Source organism: Echinops telfairi, unplaced genomic scaffold (assembly GCF_000313985.2).
Source record: "Echinops telfairi isolate 266 unplaced genomic scaffold, ASM31398v2 ScPeMD7_1713;HRSCAF=2227, whole genome shotgun sequence".
NCBI lineage: Eukaryota > Metazoa > Chordata > Mammalia > Afrosoricida > Tenrecidae > Echinops > Echinops telfairi.
In genome coordinates, this window is record NW_022105611.1 from 9,475,244 (window position 1) to 9,493,441 (window position 18,198).

General features: G+C 40.2%; 1 protein-coding gene across 17 annotated transcripts in view; it reads left to right on the forward strand.

The window, feature by feature from the left end:
• DLG2 (discs large MAGUK scaffold protein 2) overlaps window positions 1-18,198 on the forward strand; it is a 1,827,487-nt gene that overhangs the window by 1,108,335 nt on the left and 700,954 nt on the right. For all 17 annotated transcript variants that reach the window (XM_045293139.1, XM_045293148.1, XM_045293133.1 and 14 more), the window contains one exon: window positions 13,796-13,846. In XM_045293139.1, the coding sequence (XP_045149074.1) occupies window positions 13,796-13,846 (51 nt within the window). The remainder of the gene's footprint in view (window positions 1-13,795; window positions 13,847-18,198) is intronic.

Genomic DNA, 18,198 nt, shown 5'->3' on the forward strand with positions numbered 1-18,198 from the left:
TGTGGATCCAGTGGTGGTAGATGCATCTCAGTGCTGTCATGGGTTTCCATGTGGCTCTTCAAGCTCCAGAGCTGTGGCTCCATCAGTGTAGCTCCATCTGGCTTGTTAACAAGAATGTCTCGCAGGGTCATTCCTGTATGGCCAGTATGGGTCTGGCTTCCAGTGAGCTATTTATCTCTGTAGGACCTTCAAATTAGGTAATCAAGCTGCAACCTGATTGACAGGCTAAACTCCACCGCATTCACTCTTAATAGTCTCAAGTTGACACCAAATTACACAACTACCACAGACAGTATCATAGGACTTAAAGATATCTTCATGTGATCTTTTTGGACTGCCAGCAAATATGCAAGAGGCATGTCATTCTACCATAAGCCTTATCCCAAAGGTCCTCAGCTCTAGGTCCGTGGGTCAGTAAATCCAGATCCCCCAATTAAGTGCCTTCAAGCACCCCATTCCATAAGCCACCTTCATACTGAAAGGCACTCAGCTTTATGTGCTCTATGGATTGGGAAGTATACTGCTCTGTCTTATGCTCTGGATCTTGTTTCTGCTGCTGCTGCTTCTCTGCCACTCCTATGCTTTCAAAGCTGTCTCCTGAATCCAGGAATTTTAATGAACAGGGATTTTAAGGTCCGAAGGACTTACTCCACCCCTGGTTATTCTCTCCTTCTGATACTGAGATTCCCCCACACCCTGCTTCTCAGATGGTTCCTTTATACCAGAGGTAGGTAACCTTTTTTCTGCCAAGGGAAATTTACATATTTATAACATCATTCGTGGGTCATACTGGTCAAACAATTCTGGTGGCATAGTGGGTTACGTGTTGGGCTGCTAACCACAAGGTCTGCAGTTTGAAACCACCAGCCACTCCTCAGCAGAAAGACTGGTCTTTCTTTTCCTGTAGGCGTTCCGCTCTCAAACCCTCAGGGGTAGGGGCAGGGGCAGGGGCAGGGGCAGCCCTACCTTGTCCTGTCTGATTGCTGTGAGTTAGCATAGACTGGATGGCAGTGAGTTTGAGTTTTACGGTGACCGATGCCAGGAACTGCTTCTCTTTGATGAGACAAGTGGTGGCAGCTGGTGTTGATTTTGTGGCCCATGGGCTGAACATTCCCCAGCCCTGAGCTATACCCAACCAGATGGCCACCAGAATTATCCCTGATAGCAATCACTCATAACTCCACCATATACCCACCAGTATCTTCCCCAGTCTTCTCTTCCTGAGCCCTAGCAGGACGAACTAGGCTTAGTGTGGTTCTGAAGACTATGCCAAGAAGAGTCGTGTTAAGTAATTCATATATAAACGACTAGAAACCATATTATTTTTATAAGTTATCAATCATGGGAGTTCAGGTACATACTTAACAATAAAATCTATTGTCATAATTCGCTTTGAGAAAAATAGATAAAATAAAGCAGATATGTTTCCCCCTAGTATCTGATGCAGAAAGATGCGTGGGACCTTTTTCACAACAAGCTGCCCAAAGCACCTTCCTGGGCTCACAGAACTTAAAACAACGTCTTCCTGTGATCTTGATGAAATAGCAGACGAATTAGCAGGGATAGGTGCCTCTGTAAGCTCTTTTCCAAGGTTGTGAAGAGAGTTACATGCTTTTAAAAATGAGATGAAAAGAGATCATATGCACTAGCAAAGAAGGGGGGGATAGTCACTCAATAAACATTTGTTGGTTGATGGATTGATCTTGAAGGCTGCTGAAAGGGTGACCTATATTCACATGAAAAGAGAGACAGCTTATTGTTAGTGAGGTTTGAAGTAAAATGATTAGAGAAAAATGAAGGCAATTCTTCCTTTGGAAACTGAACATGGCAAGTAGTGGTATTGAATACAAAGGGACTTTCAAAATTTATAGGAAATAAGAGGCCTTAACACAAGGTTTAATTGATTCCCAGGTCACTGTTTAGAAAAGTACCACTATGGGCACGTCATTATGGTAAGTGCCACAAAAGAAACAACCATCTAAAACGTGTTTTCTCATCTGGGCAGGCAAGCAGTACATCAGAGACAGTAAAGCACAGAGCTCAACGTCTTGGGCTGCAGAGTGGTTAAGTGTTGGACAGCCAGCTCAAAGGTTGGTGGTTTGAACCCAAGCAGAGGCTCCCCAGAGAGCAGGCCTAGGGATCTGGTCCTGATAGTCACAGCTTTGGAAAACTCTATGAAGCAGTTCTACTCCGTTTGCATGGGGACACCGTGAATCGGAGTTGACGCAGAGACCACTCTGTAAGAACAGCAAAGCACAAACAACACAAGGAGTTGGACCAAAAGGGACACCAGAAATACATTACAGAAAATCTTGTGTTAGTGGAGAAAAATATAGGTCCTTTAGCATCAGACTTCTCTTGGTTCAGACATTTATCTTTGTGCCTCCATTGTGTATTTTTGCCCAAATTTGTTGATGAATTTATCTATTCAACAATTTTTTATCATATATTTCCCATCTGAATAAATGAAATAGTCTAGTCTTCTGTTGCTTATAGTTCTCTACCATTAGAGAATTTGCTTATATTGGAAATTTAGTTCCCTCACTAGTGAATCAGCATAAAAGTATCTAGCCTTCAAGATCTTTGTGTTTGTTTTTTGTTTGTTTGGTGAACTTGTCACTGAAGACTCCCAAGTGAATTTCAGTTTTACTTTTCCTCCTCTCCTGTTCTTAAGCCTCTCAAACCTAGGTAGGCTTGAAGCATAAGGAATATGGTATTTTTTGTTTTGCTTTGTTTTTAAAGAAACATTATATATTATAGAATGATACATAATTACACAGATTGTTATAATTTAGATCAACAGATAATGTGCCTGGTTTTATATATATATATATATATATATATATATATATATATATATATATATATATATACACACAAAAACTGTGTGTGTGTGTGTGTATATATATAGTTTTTGTAGCTACAATTGTTGTATGTGACAAAGTCAATTCCAACTCATAATAACCCTGTAGGACAGAGAATTGCTCCATAGAGCTTCTTCGACTGTAATCCTAACTGGCAGCTGGCTAGATTTTTCACCTCCTATGGATGGAATCATTGGTGGGCTTCAAGCAGAGTAGTAATTTTGTTTGGCATTTTCATTTGGATGATAAACAAAAGAAGAGTGATGTTTCATTTGGATGATCAACAAGAGAAGATTCAGTGGGTTGACAAAGTGTGTTTTCCCTGGTATCAGCGGGAACTTTGGCTGCCAGGAATGGAAGCTTCCTCTGCTCCTATAGTAAAACCCAGCCCCTTGAGGGCAGGGGCTTTGTTTGGTTTAGCAGTTAATATAGAGCCTAGGGAGCTCTAGGGATTTATAAATTATTATTTTTAATGAATTAGGATTTTGATAAACACAGATTGAGTAAAGGCATTTAGAGCAGAATGCCTTTACATTACATTCATTGTATTATTAATACTACCAAAGATGGGGAGGTCCTTTAAGTAAGTTCAGCATAATTACCTTGCTAGAAAACATTTTAGGAAATAACAACATGCAGCTAGAAAGATAGCTTGGGGTGGGGGGGGATTGTGCTTATTCTGCAATGTTCTTCAATGGTAAAGAAAAATACCTAAAAGTATTTGAGAAGAAGAAAATGGCATGATGATACCATGGCTTTTTAGGAATCTAAATCTTTAAGGGTATGGAGAACATATGGATATTGATAAACAACATAGGCAGAGGCAGAAATATTTAAGTAACAATTAGGACCCGAGACAGAATGTTGGGTATTTATAACAAACTCAGAGGCTGTAAATAGAAGTAAAGAAGATTTTCTTAACATAAATGTACAATAGGTTGGAAGAAATGATTAGTTAAAATTGGACAAGATATCTTGATTCATTCAGCTTTAGACTTATTGAGATCTAGGTTATTTGTTAAGTCTACTTAGGAAGATACATCAGATCTTTATCTTTTTAAGTGACCAAGTGAAAGTCTGATAAAACCAGGGAAACCTGGCGAGTGCTCCTGTCTGGCAGGAGGAAATGAAGCGGTCAACAAGGGGATGGACAGAACAGAGACCTGAGGGCTGTCCACGAACTGACACAGGACAGCAGCTTCAAGTAGCAATCACAATAGAGGGTCCGTTAGAGAAGAAGATGGTTGAGAAGTGATCACTTTCAAGTGTTCAAGGTCTTTGTTGATGATCCGCTCAGCGTGAACACATTTAGTGGTTTGCAAGGTGGTGATGAGGCAGTGGAAGCCAGTACTAATCTCCCTGCGCTATGGTTGTAGTATTCACAAAGGAAGGGGAAAATATTCTTGGCTTTCTGCAGACTCTATCATAATTAGGAAGGTTTGCCTTATGGTTCAGCACTCTTGTTGTTTTGCTATTGTTTCTCTAAATCCTTTGGCCACGCGCTTTGAGCTTTTTATGCTATCAGATTCTTTGCTTGTGGATGAACAAGCAAAGTATAGAGAATGCTGAGGTGGGAGGCGAGGGGGGTTGTTGAATAAGAACCGTGCGTATCGGGGTCCTTTAAGCTAAAGATCTTATGTGTCCTTAATGCAATTTGCTACTTTCAGATAGTGGGTTCCAACTCTTGGAACGCTTCCACCAAAGAACCAAACAGCCTGTATTAGGCTTGAGCCAAGTGAGTGCATCAAAACCACCTGTGATTCCACTTGCCAGCACCTGGTGTGAAGCAAGGAAACACAGCTGGGAAGAAATGTGCCTTTTCTGAATTTCAGGCAAATCTAGTTCTGAATTTAGTAAGTGACTATATGTTTGTCCACTATGCAAGTCTGTAATCAAGCCAACTTTACATAGAGATAGATAGGTAGATATAATTACTTTCTTTTGTACATTAGGACTCTAAACCATTTTCCTTGACTTCTTTTGACACAGTATGGCAAATTTTGATAATTTTGTAAGTAAAAATATAGCTAATTTAAAAAAACCCAAGATATCTAATTAAATAGAAAAACGTACACATAGTAATTATTAAGTCTCATCACTTTCTCTGTGTCGTAAAGACGTGATAGCAAAAGCAGAAGAAAGGAAAAACCTTTTAAAAAAGGTTGCTGAAGAGTGGAACAGATTAGAGGATAGTGATTATTTTTCCTTTATTTGGTAGGAACTATGATTTAGCAGTTCACTGAGCTCAGAAGTTTATTTAATTAAGAGGAGAAGTTTTAACTTGGAATTACAGCTCACTGGTGGAACACTACTGGTGAATAATAGGAATAACACTCTTACAAAAATTAAAACCTTAACTAAAAATATCAATAATTGTTTTTATAGGTGTGCTTATTAAGAATAAGAATAATTGTGATTGGCACCTCCTAGAACTGTGTTTTTAAGCCAGTATAATTATAACTGAAACATATACAATAATTACCTGCACGCCTTGTTAAAACAAGTATTCTAGGTAATTTAAAGAAAAAAGGCTTTGGTTAATACTATTTAATTCAACAACATTCACACTCACACAAAGGCATCGACAGGAAAACCTGAGAGAGCTGGAATTCTGATTGTCTTGCTTGTCAAGGCCTCAGACCTTCTCAACCTGTGGCAGGTGCTGCCTTCCCACTTCTCTAGTGTTCGTTGTAGTGGACAGTAATTTGGGTTCTTCTCTGACAGGTTTTTGCCTTGCATTTGCAGGTTTCAATGTAATGTTTAGCAAAGATGAATTCTAACATCTTGTGGCAGAATCCAACCTGCCCCCAAACTACTGCCATCGAGCCAACTGCAACTCATAGCAACCCAACAAGGCAGAGTAGAACCGCCCCTTTGGGTTTTTGAGGCTTTAAATCTTGACAAGAGCAGACAGCTTCATCTTTCTCTGGTGGAGCATGTGGTGGGTTCAAACTGCTGACCCTGTGGTTAGTGTTTCAATTTATAACCTATTTGTAAATCAATTTACAACCCAGGCTCCTGCCTATGGCAGAAGTGGTCTATAAAAGCCCAGCCCTTACTGACCCCCAAATATGGGATTAAATTTATCTGTGCTAATACCTCTTACCGTGGAGATAGTCTAGGAGATGGAGCATTAACTAAAGAAGGTGATGGACTATTTGTGGGCATGTAAACTTCTTGGCTTTTCCTAATGATGCTTTTGTTCTGATTAGAGCTTCGTAGCTTTTTCTTTTTCAGTATTTAGTTGCATTTCATCTATTCAGCAGAAACGCTTAGAATTAAAAGTGATTTGAAGGGGGAAATGAAAAAAAGACCAAGATAATGAACATTAATTGCCTTCTCCACTTGTTTTTTCTTTGGGATTGAGGTAGAGAAACACTTTCTTACCTTTCTCCAAACCCTCCTTGCAGAAGGCTTTGAGGAGTCAGACATGCACGGTGGCGTAAGTTGAGTGGGGCTAAGAAGGGGAGATATTGTCATCAATTACTTTCTTCTTTTCTGGGGAACCTCTTCTCTAAAGGAAAGGGGACGTGACAGAGGACAATAGATGGAGGCTGGAGTGACACCAAGCAGGAGGATTGCGTGTTGCTGGTTGGGATACTTAGAAAATAAGAAAACTATCCAGAATATAGTTTAATCAGATCTTCCTTAATCCAAGTGGCAGACAATGTATAGCATCATTTAAGTAGTAGATGCAGAGAGAAACTCGGATGCTAGGATGTCAGAGCTGAGAAGGGACTCTATGCAGATAAAGAAGATTGCTTAGGTAACTGTTAGGCAAAGAATCAAGAATTTGATACAGGTATTCTGATTCTAAGGCCAGTGTTTGCTCTCATCCATCTATCTATCTATCATCTATCATCTATCATCATCATTATCTATCATCTATCTATCTCGCTCTCTAAACCATCTTATTAGGAGTGAATGCAGACATCATTTCATTCCATAATCCAATTATATCAAATAGGGTTGTACAATTGGTACCAAAATCAGTTTCAGAACATACTCTTGCTTCTTGAGCTCCTTGATATAATCCCCCTTACCCCTTCCACCTCCCTCTCTGTACCAGGAACACTTATTGTAGTTGTCGTCTCTGTAGATTCACCTATTTGGGTTTCATGTACCAAAACACATAGAAAACAGAATGTCAAGAAGGCTACTCACAGTGACAAAATACAGCAGAGAAAACGCCTACATGAATGAGGGGAAAAAACACAGAGAAAATATTAAAAACCAGATCAAGTCCAAAATGTATCAGAAGGGAGATCCAGTGACAAGGGCTTACCCATTGTGTCAGAGTGATCATTTTAATCTACTACAGTCATCTCTCCAATGAGTTCTTTGGGCTAATCTGTGATGCTATAAATATAAAAGGTTCTTATGCTCCAGGGAGTTCATTGATAAGATTCACAACCATAAATTAATATGGATGTCTCAAAGGTGAACCAGGAGCAGATTAAAAAGAAACATAGATTCATCAAGAATAAATTTTGAGCTGTCACTTAATAGTAGCTCCAACCGAAGAATACCTAGATCTTATGGCATGGCCCTGCTTGAAGCTCACTCTCATGAAGAAAACACAGAAGATATTGATGCAATACAATGTGTGTTGAAGAAATTGATGGAATTCTATCAGATATCTATTCTATCAGATAGAATAGTATCTGGGTCTTAAAGGCTTGTCTTCAAACCATCAACCATCTAAGTGAGATGTCAACTAAAGCCACATGGAAAAAACACACCAACATCTGTGATCCAAGGACTGTAAATTGTATAATCCAAATCCTAAAGAGGGATTAGCATCAAAGCTTAAGTTGTGAGAATCTGGTGTACAGAAGGCTATGGTTGACAGTGGAAGCCCAAAATACATTTGTAGGATCTACACAGCAAATAAGCCTCTAGTAATTTCCCTCTAACCATAATTGAGGGGTGGGAATGACTTGGTTATAAATGTTCTCTTCAGTAGAGGGTCTTATAAAGCAGGTGGCATAGTGGTTATACATTGGGCTGCTAACCTCAGAGTCAGCAGTTTGAAACTACCCATTGCTCTGTGGGAGAAAGATGAGGCTTGCCTCTCCTGTAAAGAGTCAGTCTCAGAAAACCACAGGGGCAGTTCTACCCTGTCCCATAAGGTAACTCTAGTCAGAAACGACTTGATGGCAGTGAAGGTTATTTGTTTTGTTTGTAGTTGATTAGTGCTACTGCCATAGCCCTGAGAGACCTGTTTCTCTCCCTGCTTGGATTCAGGTCATGCAACCTTCTCTTTGAAGCCTTTTCTGGTTTTTTTCTTCTTCTTGCCACCCCCTTCCCCCACCCCACCCCACCACGCCTCTTTCTCTTGCCTCCTATTTGTCAGTGGCACACTCTAGACATTCTGTCATTTTGTTGTATGTTCCCATTTACTTTTCTTCCTCCACTAGACTGAATATCTTGAGGCCAGGCACCCTACCTCATCCATCGTCATATCTCCAGGGTTTATCCTCTTATCTGGGGCATAGGGGGAATGCTGTAAGAGTTAGATGAAGGTTAAAGTTCATTTATCCAAAATTTAAATATGCAATTACCAATATATGCATGTAAAATAGTCCTAAAATGAAGGCAGTAATTCAAGCCCTCGTTCGTAGGAAGAAACTGCAGTGGTTCAGAAATACCTATACTCACTTGGAAATGGAGAAGAGTTAAATGACAACTCTTCAGTTTTCCAAGTTCACATGGGTCTTAGCTCTCAAGATTTTTCTCAGACCTGTTATAAAGAAGGCATGGTACTAAAAGCTGCAAGAGTACAAAGAAGCATAACATAGAATCGATGCCCTCGTGGAAATGGGGAGTTTGAGGTGCCGAGGAAGCGACTTTGTAGAAGTGAGTGCTAGGTAACTGAGGAGCAACATAATTGTAGACCCTAGGCAAATGTTAAAACACAGGGAAATCTTGTTAAAAACAAAATGGGTCTGCAGAAGACTGGGAGAAAAGTTAGCTAAGGTCATATTCTGGATGAAGTCCACAGTGACCTCATAATTTGGGAGAGAAAACTAAGATGATATCTAAATATAAAGAAGAGTCTCTTTGGGGTCAAGGGAATAAATTGAGTTTAGAAAGGTTTTTATTGGATTTTATAGAAGAAAGCATGTGTGTTGGCTTATTTGATTATATTTTATATTGCGGGAATATTAGCAAACTGAGTATTTTGTGACGTTACATTGTGGTTCTTATAGGTTTGTTATCTGAAACTGATCATAAAAGCTCTTTTATTGAGTACCTACTATGTGCTAGGTAGTTAACACATCTAATAATTTGTCAATTTCATGAAATAATATCAAAGGAGATAATTATGTAGGACAACCACTATACAGTCTTAAATCTATTCGGATCGGTGCTAATCATGTAATTTCAGGCAAATTGTATAATCTAATCCTTACTATTATCAGTATCAGTCACAGAAAAGGAATTTGAAAGAGAGCAGCCTGAGAGGAAAGCCAGTGCTACTGAAGAGCTACTCTCCTTGCTGGCATTAGAGTTAGCACCGGAGGAATGAAGTTCTCCATATTACACTGCGATGAATTCACACACCTCCGCTCAGACTGTGGGAACCAGAGCTTAAGTCTGCATCGCTGTTTCCTTCAGAGCTCATGGGTGAGCTTACCGAGCATAAGAAAAAGCACACAGAGGAGATTTAGGTGTGAAGGGCCCTCAGGCAGGCTGGAAAAGATCTCCCAATTGGAGGGAAGGATATAGGTTGGCAAGTGACTAAGAAGAGGAATGGAGAAAAGGGGGAGCTTGCTGGCATGCGCACGTTCCTGGGGACTTCCTCGAGCATTGGGTAACGGTGTGAGACTGGGCAGAAGGGTTTCTGAGAAGAGCTGAATTCTCAGGAGAGGATATATAGGCGGCATTTCCCAAAGGCCTGCATCAGTGAGATTACATCTGCATTAAAAACCAGTGTCTTAGACAACAGCATGTTTTACCAACCCACCAAATCTCATTGATTAACTCATTGATTCACCTGTTTACTGATTAATGTAGACACTGTGTATCTACATGTGCCAAGTACTGAGGTATCTGATGCAGGTAAACGGAAGCAGAGTGGCAAGGCCCCTGCCTGGACATGTGTATGGCAAGAGGAAGTTGAAAACTGCTAGCCATGCTCGTCACACGGCTCCCCAGACAACACAGCTGTATATGTCAAAGGCATGCCTTGTGTACTGTATGGTAATTACTTAACATATGGGGAAGAATTGGTCCATCATTTATCATAGTTTTGCTGCTAAGGCATTGAGTCTACAGATTTATACACAACAAATAGTAAATAGATTCACATAGATTTCAGGCCACAGTGGGGCTGTGAAGCTAGTTAACCTCTATATTTTATATTTTGGATATTACATTGCTCTAGTGTCTGATTTTTTTTGTACTTGGTACATCTTTAAGGATTATATTTTCCTTATATCCTTCATTGTCCTAGCACCTCTCACAGTGCTAGGGGCATCATGAATGCTCAATAATCCTTTGTTGGTTTGAACTGTGTTTACTCTAAAGAAAAGGCAAAGTTCTGACATCTCTATTGCAGTCCTCTTCACAGTATGTCCTATGAAGGAGGTTAGAAACGCAGCCGCCTCAGAGGTAACTGTGGGTTTCTTTCTTAATTTAACAAAATTTCAAAGGTGGCCAACAACCACAGCATTTAAGAGGAATCTGCCTGTAGGATTCCAAATAATGAACATTTACACATGGACTAGATCCCATGTGTTATTCATGAAAAATCCCTTTTTCTGGAGATAAAAATATATCTTAAGATTCAATTCTCTCATCATCTAGGCAGGTGGTTACTGAAAGAAATTAGCTAAAGACTGTGTCTGAAAGAATAAAATATGTAACGCATTCAAAGTCTATGAAATTAGAACTAAATACAAACTTTGAATTTGAGTAGGCTTTGTATGGTTCACTTTCTGGACTAAAATGCCATATGATGCCAGGTAGGCTACATGCCCAGAACAGAGCAGGACAATGTGTGACATCAATTTGATTTTCTGGCCACCATAGAAACCTACCAGCTGTCACCACAGAGTCATTAGGTTCCAAACAATAAAACAAGTATTAAAAGAAAAACTGATTTTTTTTAAATCTAGGAAAGCCATTCTACCTTATCAACACTCCAATTCTATTTTTATAAATGACAATGTTCGCTTTTACAGTCATCAAGGTGGAAATGAGCCTGTGAGTCACAGTCAGGGTTAGAGCTGGATAAACAGGAACCTCGGCCGTGCAACACTCCCGGCCCCAACCCATCGGGAGCCTTGGCTCCATCGAAAGACAGAGTGTTTGCCAGGCTTTTTAGGAAGAACACTTTATGAGCTAACTGGCATATTCTGGGAAGCTAATTGGGCGTAGAGTGAGACTAAGAAGGCAAGTTCAGACCACAATAGTATGCCTGTCAGCACCTCAAAAGATACTGGGAGCCCATAACACAGTTTTTGTTTTGCTGAGAGGGGTTTACAAAATTATGGCCAGAGTGAATTCTTGGCCTTTTCCCAGTCAATGAACATCTTTAATAAAATAGAGGTGTTACCCCTTCCCAAGGAAGGTTGTCAGAGAGCTTTAGATAGAACAAAGTGATGGTAAAATAGACAGTGGAGCACACACACACACACACACACACACACACACAGAGCGTTTGTGGCCAGTTGAACCTGTTCTAACTCATGCAGAGTCTCCCAGGCTGTCTGTCATCTTTACAGAAGCAGGGTGTCCTTTCTGTCTCGTGTGGAGCACCTGGCAGCTTAGAACACCAGCCTTCTGACTCCCACTGAGTGCTTTACTCATGGGTCCCCAGCGCTCCTTAAAGAGATGTTAGCGAGGACCTTCCAGGTGTCACTCCTCCACGCTAACGTTTCTATCTTTTAAACATAGCTTAACAGAATTTCTTTGACCCTGAACCCTTGGATGTTTATGGTCCGAGGCTCATTTGCCTCTCCAAGGTTGTTTTTCTTTCTTTGTCTTCCCTTTTTCTCTTCTCCTTCCTTAGTCTGCAGCCTGTGGTGGTGTGAAGTGGAGGGCTTTCCTCCAGAGAAGCATTGGAGCAAAGCAAAGCTTCCTGGGGCCAAATGGAGAGAGTGAGAACACATCACAGCGTTGCTCCTTCCTTTTCCATCAGCTCTCGTGCAACTAAGGAAGTGAAAAGAAAATAGTACAGAAACACACATACAAGGAGTCTGAGTTTGTGTTTATTAAAAATTCCCACGAGTCTGCAAAAGGTTCCTAATATCTTCAAGTCTTTGTCTATAAGGCATTGTTACTGAAGCCCAGAAAATCATATGAAGGGCTGTTTGATAATATAGTAATGCAGTAAAATGTAATTCACCAATTACCTTGCATAATTAGGAAAAAACAAAAACAAAAAAATATGCTCTATAGTGTCTGGCAGACACGTAAGTCTACTGTCACGATCATACTTGGACTAACAGTGGATGGTTTATGTGATTTAGCATTAATCACTCTGTTTGTAATTATGTTTTCATTTGACACCACGACATTACATACCATTCCTATGGGGAAATATCCACAAATGGCTGTGCTTCTAAGTCAGATAGATAAATTAATTACCTGATTCAGCCAATCACTCATTCTCCACCCACCCCACCCCCGACAATTCTTTCTTGCCAGACCCTCTTTGGCAGTTCTGTTTCTGCACTGTCCTCCGTCTGCCAGCACTACAGTAAGATGCTTCTAAAGAGGGAAAGTAAATTGAAGTTGGAACTTTATAAAAAACACACATGATTTCATACTTTTAAATGATTCATTCTGTCTTTAATCCTAAATGATAAATGATGTCACTGACATACATAAAAGGGGGGGGAGGCAAATTTAAGAATTTTCTTTCCCAGAGAATTTGCTTGCAATTCTGTATGGTATAACTGTGAATACTCACTGCCATCCAGTAGACTCCAACTCAGAGCACCCCTTTAAGACAGGCTGTCCCTTTCCCTGTGAACTTCTGAGAAAATAACTCTTCACAGAATAGAAAGCCTCGTCTTTCTCTCACAGACCTAGTGGTGGATTTGAACAGCTGATCTTGGGGTTAGCAACCACAACACATGATTCACTACTCCACCAGGGCTCCTTTATAGATGAGAATAGGAATTGAATGTGTTAGATTATTTTAAAGCAACTCTTTGTACATGTGTACAGACATTTGTTGAAAATCCATGCATATGTTAATGGGTTACCTGACTATATTTAAAATGGATTTGTATCTGTCAGTTCAAGTAACTTCAGGAATTGGTTTACCTGGTCTCCACTAGGAATTTCAACATGTCCGACTTCACTCCTTTCTTACTGCAGCTGAAGTACATGAGCATGGCCACGCAGTCCAGAGTTCCCCACAAACTTATCAAGAAGATAAAAGGATGAATGCCCTAAGTGTATGCCAATAAAAGGCATTTCTCATTAAATACAGTCATTGTTGATACTCTACTGCTGCATTATTTTTTTAAATTTCTGGCAAAAGTTGTGCTGCCCTTTACCACAGTTTTGTTTTAGTTTCTTTTGTTTGTTTGTTTTAAGGTCACCTTTTAACATCCATCCAGAATAGATTATTTCAAATATCTGGAGTTATTCCTCTTGTCCCTACCAGAATGACCTAGATGTCTTAATCTTTGTACACTTAATATATATTTTAAGTTGTCCCTTGTCAATCCCGTACTCTTCCCCAAATCACCCAATTCTGATGGAAACAGTCCCTCATTCATTCTCCGAGTCTTATTTCTGGCGGCGTGGCCGTCTTTCATTTTGATGAAGACACAAATATCTAGAGAGTGTGGTTTATTCATAAGCAGAATGAAAATTTTACCACTCCCATCTTTTTAAAGAATGCTGCTATTTTCCCTCAGCACATATTCCATCTTTTTCTGATTCTCTCATTTTTTTCTGCTTTGCAGGTCAATGGAACAGAAATTGAATATGAATTTGAAGAAATTACATTGGAGAGGGTAAGAGAGATTTAAAAATTCAAAGCTCCAACTTTACGCTCAATATTCTGCATCCTAATGGGTCGTCTTGTGAAATTATGCAATTGTGTATTAGAACCTGCAAGTTTCCCACAGGAATCACAATGAGAATATTAATGACATGTTTGCAATTGGGAGCCTGGTGACAAGCAAACTTGGATGTTCAGTATGTGAATTGCATTGCCAATATTTGGAGCAAATTGATCAGAAAGAAATGTTCAGTGAACTTATCTGGAATTTTTATCTTATTGTTTGTATTATTGCTGTGCAATTGTGAAATATTTTATAAAATATTCTCATTTGAGTGATATTAATGATTAATCATGATTACAGCTTCCATACTGGCTTTTATTTATATATATTTTTAACAATGGATTTTAAAACAGTTGCACAGGGAAAAATACAGGAACTCTGTTGTTATTGCTTGGCGTCATCAAATTAGTTCTGACCCATGGTGACCGTATGTGTGGGTGCAATAGCATGAAACACTAACTGGTCCTGAGCCATCCTCAGAAGTGTGCCATGCTTGGGCTCATAGTTGCAGCCCCTGGGTCAGTTTATCACATTGAGGGTCTTCCTCTTTCTCATTGACCCTCTAATACAGTGATTCTAAACCCTCACGACCCCTCACAGAGGTTGCCTGATTCCTAACAGTAGCAAGATTATAGTTACAAAGGAGCAATGAAAATAATATTATGGTTGGGGGCGGGGTGAGGGTTACCACAACATGAGGAACCGTATTAAAGGGTGGAGGCCTTAGGAAGGTTGCGAACCACTGCTCTCACAAATATGATGTCCTTCTTTGGGGACTGGTTCCTCCCGATCATGTGTCCAAAGTAGATGAGACCTAGTCTTGCCATCCTTGCTTCTAAAGGACATGTGACCACACTTTCCAAGACAGATTTGATCATTCTTTCGGCTGCTATATTCGATATTGTTAGCCAGCACATCTGTTCTTCTTTAGCCCTTGCTTTCGTTGTGTGGCTTTTATATGCATATGAACGGTTCTGTAAATCAAGCTTGGAATTTTAGTGTCACTCCTAGGGCCTTGGCAGAGGCATTTGACACTTTAGGAAGACAGTGAGCCGCACAGCTTGAATATATAGTCGGCGCCCAAAAGAATAAGAAAAATATGACCAAAAGCATTAAGAAGACATTCATCAAAAAGGAAAAGGCCACCAAGCGTATGAAAACCTGTTCAACCTTATTCATAGAGCAAAACATCAGACATCAACGGTTTTTGTGTATCCAATTGGCAGTGCCTTGGAGGGAGTGTTAATATTCATTGCCAATAGTGGGTGTAGACGCTGGCACAACTCTAAAAGAGAAATTTGAAAATGCATCTCAGAAACCTTTAAAATAGGCTCACTTTTTGACCCCAAATCCTGCTAACTGGAATGAACAAAGGCACACATATGCATACATACAGATGTTCATATCGGTATTGCTTATATTAGTGAAGTCTGAAAAGGCAGGTGTTTAATAGGATATTACGTGTCCATACAATGGAACCCTAACATTGCTCTTTATTTGAATCAAATCATCATATTAAAGCCATATTTCAAAAAATATTTATAAGGATTGAGAGTCCATCAAATGACAATTCAGATTATAAGATATTATTCAATTCATGATCCAATCAGCATAAATAAAACTCCATTTATATATTGTGTACATGTTTTTTATGTACATAAAAACTGGTAGAATAGGCCAAAGTGTTAGAAGTACTTTAATTTAAAAATTGAGGGTAGTTTTTAAGTTCTCTTTTTGTTTAGAAATATAGTCTATGTTTCTATAATAACATACTCATATAATAAGAAATAGAAATAGAAATATTCTAAGCTATCATTCAAGGATGATTTAAGACCTAAGATCTGTGCTCAAATTTATATCTCCTTTTTCAGTTTACTGGTGATTGGATTTTCTGAGTTAAGGAAATTCTCCATTTCAGCCTGATATTTATTGAGTGTGAGTGGTTTTAAAAGGACATTTACACTGAAAGTTAAGTGTTCGACAGATGGTTTCTTTTAAACTTTCATTATGAACTCTGATAAAATTTTAATGGCATGCTAAATGGAGACGTGAGGCTTATGGGAAATTAGCACAAATGAGAAGAAAAGAACGTATTTCTTCTTGGCAATCACTAACACTCTCTCCAGGACTGGTACACAAGTTGTGAGCACAGTGCAAAGTGAAGATGGGGGCTCTTGTTTAAAAAGCAAGCACGGAACGTGTGCCCACGGAGCCGGCTTTGTTCACTCTCGCTGCCACTTCATAAACATCTTGACTAGAACCCAATTTAGCTTCACGGCTTTTATGGCTGAAAACCAATCAGAAGCTAATGCAAGTGTGGGGTCAGAGTCAGACCCTTGTGGGTTCCGGTCAGTGTTTGGATGCTTGGGTGGGTCCGCTCCCTTCTCTCCCTTCCTGTGCTGGGCTTCCTGAGCCAACTCAACCTTGTGGCCATCAGCCCACCTGTGTATATCAAAAAAATCATATTCTCTGAACAGCTGATTTCAATCCTTATCATTAAACTAGTACTCTCAGTCCCCAAATTCACCAACCTCCTGGGAACCTCGGTCATTGATCTTTATCATTTGCCCCACGATTTAGCTCTTCTTCATTGCCCAGCACCTTCGACCATCATTCAAATTCTCTTTTGTTAAATCGTTTTATTAGAGGCTCATACAACTCTTATCACAATCCATACATACATCAATTGTGTAAAGCACATTTATACACTCATTGCCATCAAATTCTCTCACATCCATTCTTCATTGTTTTCTACTTACCCCCTCTTTCTGCTCACCTAGCCAAACTCTAGCTCTTGTTGGCCCCGCACCTTTCGCCTCGCCCCTGCCAGGCCCTGGGCGACTAAACATAGCTAGAGAAACACTCGTCCTCCTTTAATTCATAACCAGTCATTGCAAGCAAACATTCAAGCCTTCCAGGAAGTCCTTATATACTTCTTTAGAAAGCACATTTTCTTCTTCTCTGAAATAAACATTTCTTATTTTGTCCCCCCAAAATCTTAAACATCCCTCCCACAGCCTCACACTCAGCTGTTGCCCTTCCTGCTGATGTCCTGGATGAAACACACACAGTCAAACGATCATCTCCTCACTGCCCTGCCAGCAAGTCCACTAGCATATTCTTTCCACGACAAGGAGATCTACATTCTCGTGCATTTCAGGATTTTGATTCTACAGTTAGCCTCTTGCTCACCCCCTCTCTCAGGATATCATGACAGGGCTCCCTCTCTTTCTCTCCCTCTCTCCCTTCCTGGATAAGTAACACCGACATAATGTTGTATCTCTCATATTAGGGGAGAAAAGAGCTTTCCTTTGGCCAGATGTTCTGCTCTTACAATTGCCTCATTTTTCTACTCTGCTTTACCAAACGATCTTTGACAATGTTCTATTTTAATTGTTAGGTACCATCAAGTCAGTACCAAGTTACATGGACCCTGTGCACAACTGGACAAAACAAGGCCCTGTCCTGAGCCATCCTCACAGTAATTCTTAGGTTTGAGCTCCTTGTCGCAGCCACTGTGTCCATCCGTCTTGCTGGGGAGTCGTCGTCTTTTTGTCATTGCCCCTCTATTTTACTAGGCATGGGGTCCTGCTCCAGGGACTGGTCTCTCTTGACAACATGTCCAAAGCACGAGAGACGAACCCTCACCCTCCCTGCTTCTATGGAGATTCTGGCTGTACTTCTTCCAAGATGGATTAGTTTGTTCTCTTTAAGTTCACGGTTCTCTCATGAATCTCAAGGTTCTCCTCCAGCACCACAACTCAATTGGTTCTTTCGTGCCCTTCCTTATGCCTTATGCAGATGAGGTCATTGAAAATACCATGGCTGGACCCAGGTGCACCTTAGTCCTCAAGGTAACACTCTTGCCTTGCAAGACTTTAAAGTAACCGATGTGCCCAGTTCCATGTGCCATTTGATCTCTTGACTGCTGCTTCCAGCAGTATTGATTGTGGATCCAAGCCAGATGAAATTCTTGACAACTGCAAATTCTTCTCCATTTACCGTGGTGCTGTCCATTAGTCCAGTTGTGAGAATTGGGGGTTTTCTTTACATTTGCTATTTTCATTAGCTCTATTTTCTTATTTTAACCTATTTTTCATGGTTTCATCTCAGGAGTACACCTAAAATCCTTCCTATCAAAGTCAGCCGCAGGATCTTGCTAAATCCAGGCGTGAACCTCTGTCCTATCTGGCTTCTTGGCAGCATTTGGTCCAGCTGCCATTCCCTGCTGCCGCAAAGATTTCCATTTCTAGGCATTCATAACCAGAAAGCCTCCTATTCCTTCACCACCCCCTTGGCTC